Source organism: Abramis brama (assembly GCF_963993115.1).
Source record: "Abramis brama genome assembly, chromosome: 18".
Lineage (NCBI taxonomy): Eukaryota > Metazoa > Chordata > Actinopteri > Cypriniformes > Leuciscidae > Abramis > Abramis brama.
The window spans coordinates 29839950-29857723 of NC_139980.1; the positions used below are offsets into that span (position 1 = coordinate 29839950).

The 17774-nt window shown below is 38.1% G+C and overlaps 1 protein-coding gene across 3 annotated transcripts in view; it reads right to left on the reverse strand.

Annotated features, from left to right (window-relative positions):
* efr3bb (EFR3 homolog Bb) overlaps positions 1-17774 on the reverse strand; it is a 40622-nt gene that overhangs the window by 17063 nt on the left and 5785 nt on the right. For 2 of the 3 annotated variants that reach the window (XM_084090964.1, XM_084090963.1), the window contains 3 exons: positions 2737-2813; positions 1074-1201; positions 807-957 (listed from right to left, as the gene is read on the reverse strand). In XM_084090964.1, coding sequence (XP_083947090.1) covers positions 807-957; positions 1074-1201; positions 2737-2813 — 356 coding nt within the window. Of the gene's footprint in view, positions 1-806; positions 958-1073; positions 1202-2736; positions 2814-14437; positions 14558-17774 lie in introns of those variants that run through there. The other variant, XM_084090965.1, reaches the window with a different exon arrangement.

Genomic DNA, 17774 nt, shown 5'->3' on the forward strand with positions numbered 1-17774 from the left:
TAGCGCCTGCATACTAAATCTGTTATTAATGAATAATTGCATAAACTCCAGACTTACATTTCCTTCTTATTATTATGTGATGTGGCCTTTGCAGAACCCAAATGACCCTTCAGAGAACAGATGTGGGTGCAGTTCTGACTAACGCATCTCTATCCTAAAGCATTTCCAGGTAAATAAGGTCACTGTGAAATGCCACTGAGAATTAAATCAGTTTAAAAGGGGCTTTTATATGGGACTGATATCTGCAGTGTACAGTAGCTAAGGTGGTTCTGGGTGATTCAAAATAAAATAAAATGGGTTAGTCACATTGAGTTTAAGCGCTGCATTTTATGTTGTATGTGGGTGCATGTTCAATGCCATAGATTACTCATTTTGATCTATAATTGAGTCTGATTTTATTTACATTTCTTTATTGCATTTAGATGGTTGCACTGCAGTGTGTGTGTGTGTGTGTGTGTGTGTGTGTGTGTGTGTGTGTGTGTGTGTGTTTGTTTGTGGCTCATCTGCAATGTTTATCAGCAAACATACGTATAAATATTTTATATAGTACATTTTACATAGTACATATCTTATATGTACATGGTGTCCTAAATACAGAACATTAAAAGGTACATATTACACACATTTACAGAATGTTACAAAAAGTGGTAATTTGATTTTAGGAATTTTCTTTACTATCCCAGACATTTGTGATTACTGGATAAGGACACGTTTTTTTGGAAATTGCACTCATGAAGAGTAAGTGACTGAAGTTCAGTGCTGTACCCTTTGTGTCAGTGAACTACCATACAACAGTGTGTACGTACTGAATTTGTTCCCAGGATTTGCAGGTTGGGCTTGTCAGCCTCCAGGAGTTTTCGCACCATCTTCAGGAAACTCTCCACAAACAGGTTGATACTCTGACAGTGGCAGGCCATTAGCAGCTGGTCGAGGGCTTCCATCGCAATACACACGTACCTGACGAGACAAAAAACACACACTGAATACAGGCAGGAGGAACAGGAGAAAGTAATAGAGTTGTATTACAAAATACAAGATGGGATGTCTCAGATCAGGCTAATAAATTTCAGTACCCATAACGGTGTCTAGCTACATCACGGGACAGTCTCTCAGACAGGTACGCCCCGATCCGATCCAACTTCTCTGGAGCTGATAGGGCGTAAAAAGTCAGCTTCTCCATGTTAGCCTTTACCAACCCATCCTACAGACACACACACACACACACACACACACACACACACACACACACACACACACACACACACACACACAAAGCATCAATAACCACAACAGACCTGGAATAAGGTAATAATTAAATATCCAGTTTTGTTTCAACCTTTGATCTTGATGATCATTAGAGTATATAGAAAAACCTTTGAGAAACTGTAAAATAAAATGTAGCGATCAAAAGTTTGGGGTCACTAAGATTTAATGTTTTTGATAATACAGTAAAAAGTAATATTGTGAAATACTTTTTTCTATTTGATTTTTTTTAAATCTATTCCTGTGATGGCATTTAGCAGCATTATTTATTAGTCTTAAAAAAGGGATTTAAAAATGTAAAAAAGGGAAAATGAGCATGCATAAATAAACATCAGTACAGACTCAATATACTGTACTCAATATATATATTTAAAAAAAAACCTCTAATATCAGCCAGTAATTAATATGGTACCATTATATTGTGTATCCCTACATGGGAAGCATATTTGCATTCAAAATAGTGCAGACAGAAATTATGCAAGAACACACTTTAACAGGCCAAATAACACGTATTCAAATAAATACATAAATAATTGCACAAACTTATCACAAAAGAAGACTTACAGATTCTGCATAGTATAATGGGAACATTGCTCACAGTCACAGCAGGTGACCTAAGGTAGCGGCAGTAATTATCTTGAAATGAAGACAGCGGATTTGCTATAAAAGTGGTGCTTTGATAGCTATAATGCTTTGAAGAAACGCAACTTTTCTAAAATTGTTTTAGTGAGTTGACAGTCTGTTAGAAGTCATCAGCTCACTTAACTCACCTACCCATTGGATAGCCTACTCATTTGCATTGCTGCTATAAATATGAAATATTAAAGCTAAAACCTTGTAAATGACCTAACTGACTAGTTGATTCAACCACTTAATCAAAACTTTAGGGAGAAAAAATTATTTAGCAAATGGAGATGTGGAAAGTACTTCATCTATTCATCTATTTTTATGGACAGTTTTTGGTGATATACTGTAGATTAATGTTACTAGTGGTAGTTGTTCGGTAGCTGGAAGACCATTATTGTAATGCTCAACCCTGCTGGTTTTAACCCACAATGAACACAGCTAATCTGCTGAGCTACTGCAGCACATAGGCTCACTGAACTGAAGAAGACATTTCAGATATCTCAGCAATTAACATAAAATGGTGTTGAACTCTGCCTCAGCAAAGACTGCGAGTGGATCCGCTCCTGGCTCGGCTCCTGGCTCGTATCCTCGGACACCTGCTTAGGTAATTGCCTCTGACACACTAATTGCCTCTTACACACTTTATTTTAAGTGGTCTCGGAAAACAAGCATCTGCCAAGAGCATCAATGCAATTGTAAATAGGTGGTTTGAGAGGCGAACAAGGGCTGTTTGACTGTAAACAGACTCTCTGCGATTGCGATAATGTAAATGACCATGTAAAAGGATGGAGCTGAGAGAGAGAGAGAGAGAGAGAGAGAGAGAGAGAGAGAGAGAGAGATCCTCACCTCTGGGTCTTCGGGGAAGATGTTGTCCACCAGTCTCTTGTAGCGTGGCCTCAGCGCCCCACAACAACCACACACCCCTGCAGAGAGAGAGATAAATCAAGAAGAAATGTGGTTAAGGATTCATTTCTGTAAGATAAGTGCCATTGATTTTAGGAAGACAGCTGATTTGCGCCCACAAATGGCATCATAAAAAGGGTTCTGGGTTGTCATCAACACCACAGAAAGCAATCTCAAGAAGACACTGACAAAATATCATATTCCTCACAAGCACTGGTTTTGTTAGGCTCACATGGAAGTACACAACCTGCTAGCTGTCATCTTAAAACATACAACATTTCTTCAAATGTGAGATAAGCCATTTTAAATATACATCACTACTGACCAAAATTTTAGACAATACTGTAATAATTTTTTGCTCCTAATTTCCACTTTTCCACACCTTTTCTAGGCTATGACCTTGGATCATTAGTCTAGTGAGACAACATCAGGGAAAAAAATAACAACAGGACATCAAGCTATTAGTGGACCAGGGATGCAAACTTCAATTACTGAGGACGTGTACACACGGCGGTGTGTGGGCTTGTGGACGGTCCTTCCTGTAGGTCAAACACAGACAACCTTGAGGGAAATCATGCAACATATAACACATTGTCTGACATTGGCTGCCAATATGCAGAGGGGAAATCTGCAATCCGATTGGCCCACGCATCTCAGCAGTGATGAGTCACACGTGTCCTACTGAACAGCGTGACGGCAAAACAATGAACTCCTGGAGGCAAGCATAACTTGCATGAAGTGTTGATTCTGCTAACCGAAAACTATGGTAAGATAAAATCCCTTTTTGGAACAAACAAACAAACAGATTTCATGGAGATCTGGCTCATGTTGAGAAAAGAAAGACCTTAGTCTCAGAACGACGTCAGTGAGGGGAAAATCTTCCGATCTGTGAATGGTTTTTCTGATCCGTTCCACTAAAATGAATGTTTGAGGAAAAAAAAAAAGAGCCAAGGCGTCTCTATTTTTAGCCTTTGCTCTATTTTGACTTCAAAGAAAAGCTTTACCCTGCTGCTCAACTCATCTATTGCCTTCAAATGTCCCCATTTATGTTGAACCCATTTATGTGTGTTAAATCCTCATGTTGTTCCAAAAGTGAATGACTTCCTTTTGTCCGTAAAACACAGAAGTAGAAATAGAATATTCAAGCTGCTCTTCTGCATACAATGAAAGGGAAATAGTAATTATTCACTGAAAATAGCTCTTGTAAAAAGCATATGAAATTTTTTTTGCAATGCAACTGTTTACAACACACAGGACAACCAATGCCATTGGGCATCACAAAGTCAATCCTCGCCATTTTTTAAATCTAAAAGCAAACAAGTCATCTAAAAGGAATGCAATTTCAAAGCTGCAACATTTTGATCCGTTTTCTGAAACAAAGCTATTCTATGGCTTCAGAAGACTTAGAATATATTGTACAAACAGTGGAATACACACTATCGTTTGGATTCTAAAATACCTGCAAGATATTATAAAAGTTTTGAAAGAAGTCTGTTATGTTCACCAAGGCTGCATTTATTTAATCCAAAATACAGTAAAAACAGTAATACTGTGAAATATTATTACAATTTAAAACAACTTCCATTTTATTATATTTTAAAATGTAATTTATTCCTGTGATGCAATGCTGAATTTTCAGCATCATTTCGCCAGTCTTCAGTGTCACATGATCCTCCAGAAATCCATCTAATATGCTGATTTGGTGCTTAAAATCCATTTCTTATTATTATCAATGTTGAAAACAGTTGTGCTGCAATTGTTTTTTTCAGGATTCTCTGATGAATAGAAAGTTCATAAAAACAACATTATTTGAAATAGAAATCTTTTATAACATTACAAATGTGTTCAGTGTCAGTTTTGATCAATTTAATGCATTCTAGCTGAATAATAATAATAAAAAAACATACTGACCAGTGTGAATAGTGTGCATTTTCACTGAATAAACTTTTTTGAATAAAATTTTAATTTGTTCCACACACAGCTTCAGGAGACTTATGACCTACTTGCATGATACTTTATGAAGCTTTTTAGTCCTTTTTGGAGCTTGAAAGCCCATCAACTTTCATTTTATGTAATAGAGCAACTCTGAGATTCTGCTAAACACCTGTTTGGAAAGACATCAAGGTGAGTAAATGACAGAATTTCCATAGTTGGCTTGAATACTCTTCTAGGGTTTGTAGGTTTTATGATAATGGGTTTGGAGGCTGATAGCTGCTGCCAAGTGAGTGAAGAGGAGCTGTTGCACTGCGCCGTGACTCTAAACCCACATGAACAGACAGAGATGGCACCACACTGACAGCCACCCTCTCACAAACAGCTGTGTTTCACACTTGTGTCTCTCACCCACTCATTAAATCTCCATCTAGTAGATACAGACATAGACAGACAGTCTTTAAAGCAGAAAACTTATTTATGCATCTTTTATTATTCATTGTCTGCTGATAAGCTGCAGCTGGTTTGGCAAAGCAGAAGTAGTGTTATCTGTCATGCCAATGAAGCCTAAGCACAAACTTTAACCTTTGTCATGATAGGCACTGGCCTCTTGCTTGGCTAGTCAAGACTGAGGCTGCTCAGTTTTCACTGAAACGGTGATCCGTCACATGCCTCAGCTCAATGTCATAAGCAAAACACCACCGACACACATGCCACATATGAGTATAAATATACATGAAAACACAGCTGGCTCTTCCTTGACATAAAGGCGAAAACAATCCAAAGTTTACACTTCTGTGTATATTGCACCGGTTCAAAGTTTTATTGCACAACATCACAAATTTGATAAAAAACAAATAAGGGAAAGTGAGTATTTTTGTAAATGCACTGCTGTGAATGATATTTCATAAAAAACAATCAAAGCTCAACAGAAGGGATGTTTTCTGCAGCTGGGCCAGTAGTTACAATTTTGAGTTGAGCTCCAAAACATTATGACCAGTCACAGGTGAAGTGAATAGATGGTAAGCAAACAATGAGTTCTTGTAATCAACGTGTTGGATGCAGGAGAAATGGGCAGGAATAAAGATCGGAGCGGTGAGTTTGTCGAGGTCCAAATTGTTATGGCAAGGGTTGCATGGTCCAATGAGTCCCGGATTCTTTTCCATCACATGGATGGCCGTGTACATGTGCACCATTTACCTGGTTAAGTAATGACATCTGGATGCACTGTGGAGGACAAGCCGGTGGAAGGAGTGTGATGCTCTGCTGGGAACACTGGATCCCGCCATTCATGTGGACGTAAATTTGATGTGCTACCTACCTAAACATTAGCCGCTTTCCGACCAAGTAGTTACAGGAACTTAGTTATAGGAACTGTCCACTTCTAAACAGTTCTATGAACTACTCTCCCCCAAACTCGGTTTTGTTGTTTACGTTCGCACTGGCCAAGTGGCCATAGGAACTGGTAGGAGGGGTAAGGGAGTGACGCAAGCACGGTGACTTTTATTTTGACGGCGCGACAGACCTTTATTTTGGCGGCGCTGAGAACGCCAGAGCAAACAATGCTCGCATTCTCTGTGTTTATTAGTTAGCTCTCTGTCTAACAGTACTGTTTAATATGTTATTAGATAGAACTGTTATAGAAAGTAGACCGCATATGAAAAAAAGGTTATTAGCCTATATGTTACAGCTACAGTGTTGCTAGCTGGGCAGATAAACATAATCATGTTTGGCTTGGTCCCCTCAAAGTTGCGTTGGATTTTCTCTTCAGCATAAAGGTTTAGAGACCCATCTATCACTGTTTTCCATGTTGTATAGTTAGTTTCTGGAGTAAATATATAGGCTATAATCTGTGTGTTTACATTCTAGCTGTTTTAAAAATGGCGGGTGCTGGTGTTCCGCGTGCGTTCGGTCAATCAGCGTACACTAACGTCACGGGTAGTTCCTATAGTGCTGGTTTAGACCCTACTCTGAAGTAGGACCTAAATTAGTTCCTCCAAATGGAGTTCCTAGAACTAAAATCGTTCCTAGTTCCTGCGGTGCGAACACGCCGACATCCGGGTACTTTAGCCAATAGTTCTAGGAACTGTGAAAAGGTTCCTCCGGTCGGAAAGTGGCTATTGTTGCAGACTAAGTACACCCCTTCATGGCGTTCTCTGGTAGAAGTAGCCTCTTTCAGCAGAATAATGAACCCTGCCACACTGCACACATTGTTCAGGAATGGTTTGAGGAACATGATGAAGAGCTCAAGGCCTCCATATTCCCCAGATCTGAATCCAATTGACCATCTGTGGTATGTGCTGGACCAACAAGTTAGATCCACGGTGGCTCCACCTCACAACCTACGGGACTTGAAGGATCTGTGCTCAGTTGCATAAAGCACCTTAAGTGTTATTCTCCCTTAAGAACAGCCTTAAGTTTCACTTAAACTTAAGGATGTTGCAAAAAATAGGCTAACTGTTAAGTGTTGCTTAAGGGTTTCTTTAGGTGAAACATCATACACCCTAAGAATTTCCCTTAATTATCTACCTTTCTCTTAAGTAATCCCTTAAAAACCTTTAAGTGTTGCATAAAGCCCCTTAACTGTAATTTTCCTAAGTATAACATAAGTTTTGGAAAACTTCACCTTAAGTGTTACACGGAGTGAGTAGGTCCAATCCAAGTCTTCTAACGAGACATGATTGGCCGCTTTATTTGATTAAAAAAATATATATTTTGCCGCTTTTTAACATATAAACACAAAAAAACACATCTTATATGGTTAACAGATGCTCAAACGTGCGTGTGTCATGCGCAAGAACAAACCTCATTGGTTCTTGCGCTTGCGCGCACATTTGAGCTTCCGAAACAGCCTGGATTACTATTATGTCTTTCAATAAGTGGATAGAAATGATGAGCTAATATTAAAAATATCTTTATTTGTTTCTAAAGATGAATGAAAGTTTATTGGGTTTAGACCGACATGAGGGTGAGTATGATGACAGAATTTTCAATTTTGAGTAAACTATCATTTTGAGTTTCTGTCTCACTCTCATCTGGTCCTTCTCTTTCATATTTGGTTTTCTTTTTTGTTTTCCTTATCCATGTTATGCTGTTTTCGTTGAAACTTACTGCTATCTGAATTAACAAATAACGTGTCCATGGCAACAACATAATTTTATAACGGCAAAACCTGGATCGCTGTCGTGAAAAACTTAATGGTTTACCTTACCTAAGAGAACAGATTAAGGGATTAAATGCAACACCCTCGAAGCACCCCCTTGGGTAAGGGGAAATCACGCCTTAAGACTCATACTTAAGGGAAAAACTCAAGGTGCTTTATGCAACCTGGTCCTGCTGCTAACGTCTTGGTGCCAGATAACACAGGACACCTGCAGGGCTCTTGTAGAGCCCATGCCTTGGCGGGTCGGTGCTGTTTTGGCAGCACATGGAGGACCAAAATAATGGTCATAATGTTTTGGTTCATCATTGGTGTACACTACCGGTCAAAAGTTTGGGGTCAGTAAGATTTTTTTTTGTGTGTGAATGAAATTGATACTTTTATTAAGCAAGGATGCATAAAATTAATTAAAAGTGGCAGTAAAGACATTTATAATGTTCAAAAAAAAATTTGCAACAGCAGTGGCCAGAAAAGCATTTCTGTAAACTGGTCAGAAACTCTCTTACACTGGTCCTGGTCCAGAGGACCTTTTTGTTCTAATAAGTGTTTATAACTTCATGGAGCTGCTGGTGTTTCCTGTGTGGGTGTTCCTGGCTACATATAGTTTCTGCTTCTCTTGTTACTGTCTAGCAAGTTTTTTTTTTCACACCGACAAATGATGCATTTCACCACTAATGCTCTCAGACAGCAGAACGGCTCACGTTCAGTCTTTAAGCGGTCGTTCCTCTGTAGAGTACAGGAAGACAGCAAGGCTGAGTTATCACAGGAGTTTAGCCACAGATGGGAAAGAGTGAACTTTCTGTGCCCTTATCTTGTACCAGAATATGTAATGTAGACAGAACTGTCACCATCGATTAATCTGTAGTGTCAACAGGCCAACCAACTGTGTCACAGGGGCAAAACTATGGAGGAAATCAATACATCCGAACACATTCTCTACAGAATGTAAAATCTCATACCGAGAAAGAAAAGAAAATGGCAATTAAAAACAGACAGAAGGAATGAGATTAGAGAAGGAGGTATGAAAGGAGATGGTGCTAATGACGGTCATTCAAACAGCAGGAAGCAGTTTCCTCCATCACAGGATGCAGTAGAAAGAAATCTGTTCCTCTCTCTGATACCGCATGGTTTCGAGCAAAAGCATACATGCACCATCCTTTACTCTTAAAGGCAAAATGTATAGATTCCGCATGTTTAAAAACATCTATAATCTTCAGTGTAAAAGATAAAATATGGGATATTATGTGCCAGAAGAGGCACATAATAATTTTTTTGGTATACTTTTTAAATTGAGAGTGGATGTGACTCCATGCCGATCTGTCCAGAGTCCAGACATCATGCTTCACTGATCTTGATTTATGTCTTCAGACGGATTATCGTCTACATTTACCATCATGCCATATGTATGAATTAGTCTATCAATACTACTCTCAAACATTCATTACCAGGGTGCAAAATTGTTTTTGCTAAAACATGTTAACTAAAGGGAAAAAAACATAAATTGCAGATTAATAAATAAATAAATAAAATATATTTAAAAAAAGAATGAAAACAGGAATGTATATATTATTGTACTGTATATATATTATACTGATATATAAATGATAAATACAATAAAAATTTATTATAATAATATAATAAATATTTAGTCTTTCATTCTGTCAAAGCCATGATAACACAAATCAACTAAAGGCCTCTGGACCTCAAGATATCATAGATACTAAGGGTAAATAAGGATTAAAAGGGTTATGGCTAAATATGTACCTTATAATTTTAATAAAGTTTTTTTGTACCAAAAAAACAAAACAAATAAATATGTGAAAAAACAATTATTTTCAAACTTCATTCTAAACCCTCTGTCTGAAATGGTCCGTTTTTAAGGAGCGGCTCCTTCAAGGCTTGTCAGGAAACGGCCACTGTTATGATTGGCTAACGTCATTCCATAGGAAACAATATCATCATTTACAGACAAAGCGTTATGAAATCATTTACTGACGGTTTGTGATGCAGCTGCTTTAATACAGCTGACTGCTTCATCTTACAACAAAAGTTTCTTTGCGAGCTCTCATTACATTATGTCTACAAAAAATGCTTCAAAAAAACATATAATCCTCCGACACGATCCGGATTTAAAATAAACCATCCACTTTGTTTCCGACGCTGGGATCCTTCTGAAGTCTGTACAGACAAGCAAACGAGCTGTTTTAACTAGACGCGTCAAAGCAAATGTTCTTTCATTCTTTCATTAGTCCTGTTAACAGACTGCAGTGTGTGGAGAATGTCAGAAACTGAACCTGAATGCCAGTGGGCATGGCCTATGGTGTGATGATGTATAATTTTTCGTTGAAGACTTGCTCTGGAGGCACGCATATGGAAATGTATTTGCCTGTGTGACTTCACAGGTCACCCAATATCAGAACGAGCTATTTTTCAAGCTTGATTAAATAAAGGCTTTGTTTATAATGAGGACGTTTTAAGCTATGAAACATGCAGCATGTTGTACAAAGACCTCTTATATGTCAAAATATCAAGGCATATTTGTTTTCTCATGTCATGACCCCTTTAAACAGATTCTCTCTCTCTCACACAAACAAACAGACTGTCAGTTATCAGCAATCAGTGCTGCTCATGAGGCATTTTTCAGGCTGAGTCTCAAGGCTGAATCTAGAAACCTCCTGCTTCCTCTCTCAGGCACCTGCGTAAATTCACAATCAGCACACTATTCCCAGCTGCAAAAGAGCCTTGATTATGTAGAGAAGGTTCCCTGATTACAGTGGAAGAATATGTTCGCTACGATTACTCAGGGTACGTCGATCAAATCACTCGATACACTGCCCTACAACACAGGGCATTCAGCCAGTTACAATGCTATTTGCAGTGCGTGAGTAGGTACCATTACCATTTCAAATTTCATAATTTTGCAAAGGAAACAACTATACATCAATATATCAATAGCGCCCTAAATGAAGCTAAAAGAAATTTCATTTCAAAAGCTACATGCATCTTTATTAGTAACAATTAAAAATACATATATTGCTAATTACATTACATTTATTTTCATTTTAAAGTTTGCAACAGTAATTTCTGACAAAATGTAAGAAGTTTTAAGCTATTTAGATTCATTTCACCACTCACTCAAGAGTGAAGAGCATTATGTGAAACAATAAATCTCATATGCCATTGGTCAGACAAGAAACTCAAACTCCATTGTTTTAAAAGGACCCCAGAGATATTGTGTTTTACCTTTCAGGGGGAATCAATCTGCAAATGGCTTATAATTGTTTCTACATATTAATTTCACTATTTGTATTGAGATCTCACTATTAGTACAGAAATACAACTGCAACAAACACATATGGATACACACACACATTCAGCAATGTGAACTGCTCAGTGGGTCAGCATTAGGAGATGCTGTGCTGCCCTTCAGGAATGTTATATAACACACACAGCCAGGGACCACAATCTTCTATTTTTACACGGGCCGCCTCAACAGACATCTCCAGCGAACACACATACACACCTCTATCTGAAACTATCAGCTGCCCAGGATAGACAATAACATGATTTCAAAAAGTCCAACAACACTATGGGGTAAATTTATTAAACAGGGTAAATTAGCATGAGAGCGAAACAACAAAAAAGCACAGATGGGAGTGGAAAGTTCTGCGCGTGATCTACTGACGACGCTCAAATTAAAGAACACAGACGGATAATTTCCATGACCAACGCAATCTACCAAGAGCAGCGCAAATTAGCATCTGGTTTAAGACATGCTTTTTTTTGGGCGGTAAATTAATGAGCGCAAACCTTAATAAATCACCTTGCATGATTCATTTAAATACTCTCCACCCATAAATTTTGCGTCTGATGGGGAAACTCCTACAAATGCATATGCAATAAGGTCAGTCGCAAAGATAACTGTGTCCATGCCTTTTCAGCACAGATTTTTCACTGCATGTCTTTAGTAAATCCTGACAGCAGTTTTTTTTAACACCGAAAGAGGGTTTGCGCTGACACAAGCTGTTAGTAAATCTGGCCCTATAAGTAATGATGTCAACTGAATTATGAATATTTCCACACTGATCATTAGATTGCATTAGATTCACTTTTACTGTCAATGTGCAGAGTAGGGCTATGCCAGTGAGCGTGACAATCGCACCACCGCGATGGCAGGATACCAGCAGTGGTGATATGCAATTTTACGTGGATATTGGGACACAAGTTAAGTACAAAGCTTTGTTTACCAAATAAATTAATATTAAGCCATATGTAGGCTTTGTATTTGTTCTTGCGATCTGGCTATATAAAGTCATGTGAAAAAGAAAGTACACCCTTTTGAATTCTATGGTTTTAAGTATCAGGACATAATAAAAAAAATAAAAAAACAACTCTGGTCCTTGATAGCTCTTAAATTTTGGCAACCTCAAATGAACAATAACACATGACATATTACACTGTGTTATGGTTTATTTAACAAAAAATAGGCCAAAATGGAGAAGCCATGTATGACAAACTATGTAGCCTACACCCTTACTGGACCATAGGAATTAAGAGGGTAAGTAGCAGTCAGGGACTTCTAATCAAATGCCTAAATTGATCATCAGTGACCAACTCTATAATGCAGAAGTTTTGGCAGTTTGCTGGTCTAGAGCATTCAGGTGTGCGTTAACACAAAGCCAAAGAGAAAATACATCAGAAATTATCTTAGAGAATCAATTGTTGCTGCCTATCAACTCTAGGAAGGGTTACAAGGCCATTTCCAAACATTCTGAAGTCCATCATTCTACAGTGAGGAAGATTATTCACAAGTGGAAAACAATCAAGAGCGTTGGCAATCTTCCCCCGGAGTGGACAACCCAGCAAAATCACCCCAAGGTAAGACCGTGTACTGCTATGAGAAACTGCAAAAAACCCAAGAGCTACATCTCTGACTCTGCAGGCCTCAGCTGGCATGTTAAATGTTAAAGTTCATGGCAGTAAAATTAGAAAAAGACTGAACAAGTATGGCTTGATTGGAAGGGTTGCCCGGAGAAAGCCTCTTCTCTCTATAAAGAACATGGCAGCACGGTTTAGATTTGCAAAGTTGCATCAGAAAAAACACAAGACTTCTGGAACAATGTCCTTTAGACAGACGAGACAAAAGTGGAGATGTCTGACCATAATGTACAGCATCATTTGTTTTGCAGCCACAGGATCTGGGCACCTTGCAGTCACTGAGTTGACCATGAACTCTATTCAGTATTCTACAGTCAAATGTGAAGCCATCTGTCCGACAGATAAAGCTTGGCGGAAACTGTCTCAGAAATTGCGCGATCTGAATGAACGGGTGACAAGAAACCACCCAATGCATTATTTTAGTAACGGATCTAGTATTCTGATCTAGTATAATATACACAGAGATGTCTGATTTAAAGAGAAGTTTTTTGGAAAGATAACATTTATCTAAAATTATTATCGACAGATAGAGAGAGGTTGTGCATGTGCATTATCTGCGTCTGTGCAGCATCTCTCTAATAATAATAATAATAATAATGAAGCTGTAAGTTTAAATGCATCAAAAACAGATACATTACCACTTTGCTGTAGCTTTCAGTATGTTTCTGTGCTTCTGAATGTTTATGTGTGTGCGCAACTTGATCTCCGATCTCTTTTTTGTGAGTGTGTGTGTGTGCGTGCTTCAATGAAGGCTGCACATTAATATAAATATAGAAAGATGATCAATCTGTCCCCCAACACTGCCGGTGGTTCATTTGACTAGTAACAGCCAGATTGAGTCTTCATATTAACATTTAATTTGTTTTAATTATTTATTTATTTTAAAATGTATAAATGTAAGTTTAATGATTTGACATAAAAGATGACATTCAAGGTAAAAAAAATCCCCTTAAAAAAAGCTCACGGAATTCAATTTAAGGGAGCAAATATCTCCCCATAATGAGAATTTTTTTTTTTTTTTTGTCAGAAGGTCACCCAAAATTTTTGGCTGTGCTCCTAAAAAATTTAAGTGTAGAACCTGCAAGAGTTGAAAGCAGTTTAAGGAAGCGCCTGACAGCAATATCTATGATTACATTAATCAGCTCTACTGTGACATAATTAGCTGACATGCCGTGTTAACTTGTCAACAGGAGGTGAATTGTGTCCTGACACATTTGAATTGATATACACATCCATTTGTAATGTGATCTGTTGACAACACAACTAAGTAACTGCACTAAAGGGTCACCAAACATACACAGTGTCTCCAAGACATCCAAGGCATCTCCAAGACAATTCAGCAGACCAAACGGACACACACTTAGAAAACTTCGTCCTTCATAAGAAGCCCATCACCATGAAAGCGATCAAACTAACCTACCATAAAGCAATCTCATGACAGCATCTGTTGGAGAGATCCAGCATGCACACTTGCGTTTATCACGAGTTACTGAGTGCACTAAAGAGAAGTCATGCATGAGCGCTCAAGGAATGCTGTCAGGGAAGATTCCGGTTTCCCTTTATTATGCACCAAAGCCTGCAGGACACACACACACAGACAAGCTCAGCGCTTACCATACATTGCTCTTGATGTCAGTGAAGGGGCTCTCTCTTCTCAATCCTTCCCTGCAGCGTCTTAGATGCAGCCACAGAGAGATTTTTGGGGACACTCAATCTACACGCTCATACACATGCGGTCTGGCTGCTTTGACGTCTGAAATTGATGCGATGCAAAACGGGAGCATTCAGACATGCTAATGGACAGTGATGGAGAAAGCTATGATGCTGCTGGGATGACCTTGGCTATTGCACCCGCCTGCACATACAGGTCTCAAAAGAATAAAGCTCATTTTACATGCACGAGTGTACACCTTCTGCTCGCCAATCACCACTCAAAGAAGGAGGAGCCATAGAGAGAGAGAGGGAGAGAGAGGAGGAGAGTGGGTTGTGCTCATTCATTCTCACCAGAAGCTCCTCCCACATTCTCAACATCTCTCTCTCTCTCTCTCTCTCTCTGGCTGTGTTCAGAAGCGAATACTAGTGTACTGCTTACAGTACAGTGGACAGTATATATCACTGATTCTTATACATGAAACTTTAAAAAAAGAAAAACTGACATATAATTATGTCCTTTTTAAGAAACATTACAATGTCCTGAAAGAAAAAGCAGCAATTTATTATCAATATTGTCAGATATTAATGAAAATACTGAATTTATTTATGTATACTAAAACAACATACACTACCATTCCAAAGTTTGGGGTCTGTATGATTATATACATTATATTTTTGAAAGATGTCTCTCATGCTCACCAATGCAGCATTTATTTGATCAAAAATACAGTATAGTAATATTGAGAACATTTATTACAAATTTAACCGTTTTCTTTTTAAATATATTTCGAGAATAAATCCTAAAATGTATTTATATTCATTTATTCCTTGTTCTGACATTGGAAGGGGATCTTATTATAATATTACCGCCCTTAATCTGCACGTTTCCATCCACGGCGCCGCCATTTGGTTTTCGCAAGCAACAACAGTGTAACCAGTTCTAACACAATGGCAAAAGTTTGAGCAAAGCATGCAAACTGTTGTGTCGTTGGCTGCACAGACGAGCACAGAACACTATTTGACCAAACAATCTCACAGCTGTCTTATAAAGACCTCAGGGAACTGTGGGGCGGGGAAAACCAGCTAATTTGCATTTAAAGGGACACACACAAAAACGGCACGTTTTTGCTCACACCCAAAAAGGGATAACTTAAATAAATGATCGGGGGGTATTTTGAGCTGAAGTTTCACAGACACATTCTGGGGACACCCATAGATTTATATTACATCTTGTGAAAAGGGGCATAATATGTCACTTTTAATTAAATGTATAAATAAATAGAAAAATGTTATGCTTTACACACCTGTTGCAGCCAGTTCAGCCATTTTAAGTGTGAACGGCTGTCACATAGCAGTGGTCAAAAAAGATTTTTCCATTAGTTCCTCCTCCTAAACTCAGATATATTGATTCAGACAGGAATTAAATTGAAACCCTACAAACTCTGGAGTTTGTCTAAAAACACTAGTTAATTCAGCCTAGAAATTTCTTAAGGGACATCAGAAAAAAAACACACTAACATTTCCAAATCAGATGGCAATTAAATCACAGACTACCACCTGTAAATGCTGAAATTACTTTACGTCCCCCTGGGAAATAATTACCGCAGGAACAGGGCTTTAGAGCAGTATGTTAGTGTGCTATTCCAAGCATAGCCTTTCTCTCTCTCAAAGTGCATGGTTTTCCTCCTGCAATTCATCACTCTCCTCCTACACACTCTCTCCTCCTCACATGTGTGTGCTGTGGAAAACATGCTACACACAAACAGCACCGCTAATGTGTAGGCTTTCACAAATGCTAAAAATTCTGCTGGCAGTGGCACTAGATTTCCTTCGAGTTATGCAATTACAATGACAGACATCTTATCTGACACTTTTACAAGCACATGTATGGTGTGACTGTATCTAAACAAGATCAAAACTAGACTATATCCAGTGTCATAATTGTTAACTAAAACAAAACTATTAATACAGCTTTTGTTCAAGATTAATTGTCTTTGCAATTAAAAAAACAAGTTACTAAAATGACTAAAAACTGAAATAAAAATAAATTACAGCTAAACTGAATTATTTCAAAAACTAATAAAAAGGACAAAAACACAAAACCAAAATTACTGACACTAAAATGAAAATAAAAACTGAAAATATAAAAATAAAAGCTATTTTAAAATATGAATAAACAGATCAATAATATATAAATCAACACTGCTAGACTACAATAGTAATCAAAGGTTTTTTTAAATGTCAAAGCAAATCTAATGCAAATGTCAAATTTAGGCAAATGTACAAAAAAAAGAGAAAAAATATTCATTTGACACCAGTTGTTTTAGATCTGGAGCAATTATGAAGACACACATTTTTAGTGACATTTACACAGGAATTTGGCTTGGCCAATTAGCAACTAAATGTGCTTAATTAAAACCAACCAGAGCGCAGATGCCAAGTGTCATAGATGAGTGTTTCCAAGACGACGCAACAAATAAATCTGTCACGATTGCAGCCTCCAGGTATCTCCGCACTGTCATCACTTGCAAGAAATAGTGGTGCTTCAGACTTGGATAAGTAAACAACCACATAGCAGCCCCCCAGAATACCCTGGCAACCATCTAGCAATGACCCAGAACAACTTAGCAACTGCATAGCAACACCCTGGCAACCATCCACACCAATCTTGCACCATTGCATTGCACGTTTTGCATTGGCAGACAACATTCTTACACTTTGTACTTGTCTTTTCACCTTAAAACATACATTTACTTTAAAAGATTTAATCAATCAAGCAGTGGCGGCTTGTCAGGTAAAAATGGGGGAAAGACGATTTAATGTTAGTAAAATTGCAAGTTATTCTTGTGTGTTTGTTGTTTTGTGTTTCTCAGAAATGCAATTCTCCACGTTAACACCAAAAAAATATTGCTTAAGTCAGAATCACCACTGCTCTTCTCCTAATGTCCCAAATCTGCTGGTGTAATTAAAGTCAGTAAAACTGTGCTAAGGCGAGGGGAAGGGAAGGCAAAATCCATAGCCGGACACTTTTGCCTCTGCTGGTTAAAAAAAGTGCAAATCACCATTGAGTCTTTCACTTTCAGTGGTTAGAGTGTTGAGAACAAAATAAAAATCACAAAGGAGGATTCAGCCACCCTTGGCCTTGGTATATCAACCAATCATTGTAGAGAGGTAAATTACATGATATTAGTTTGAACTACTACCACTGATAATGTACCAACTACCTTAATTATAGAGAGCAGAGATATTGAATATTTGATCGCCAACACATTTACCAAGCTACCATACAACAGCAGCT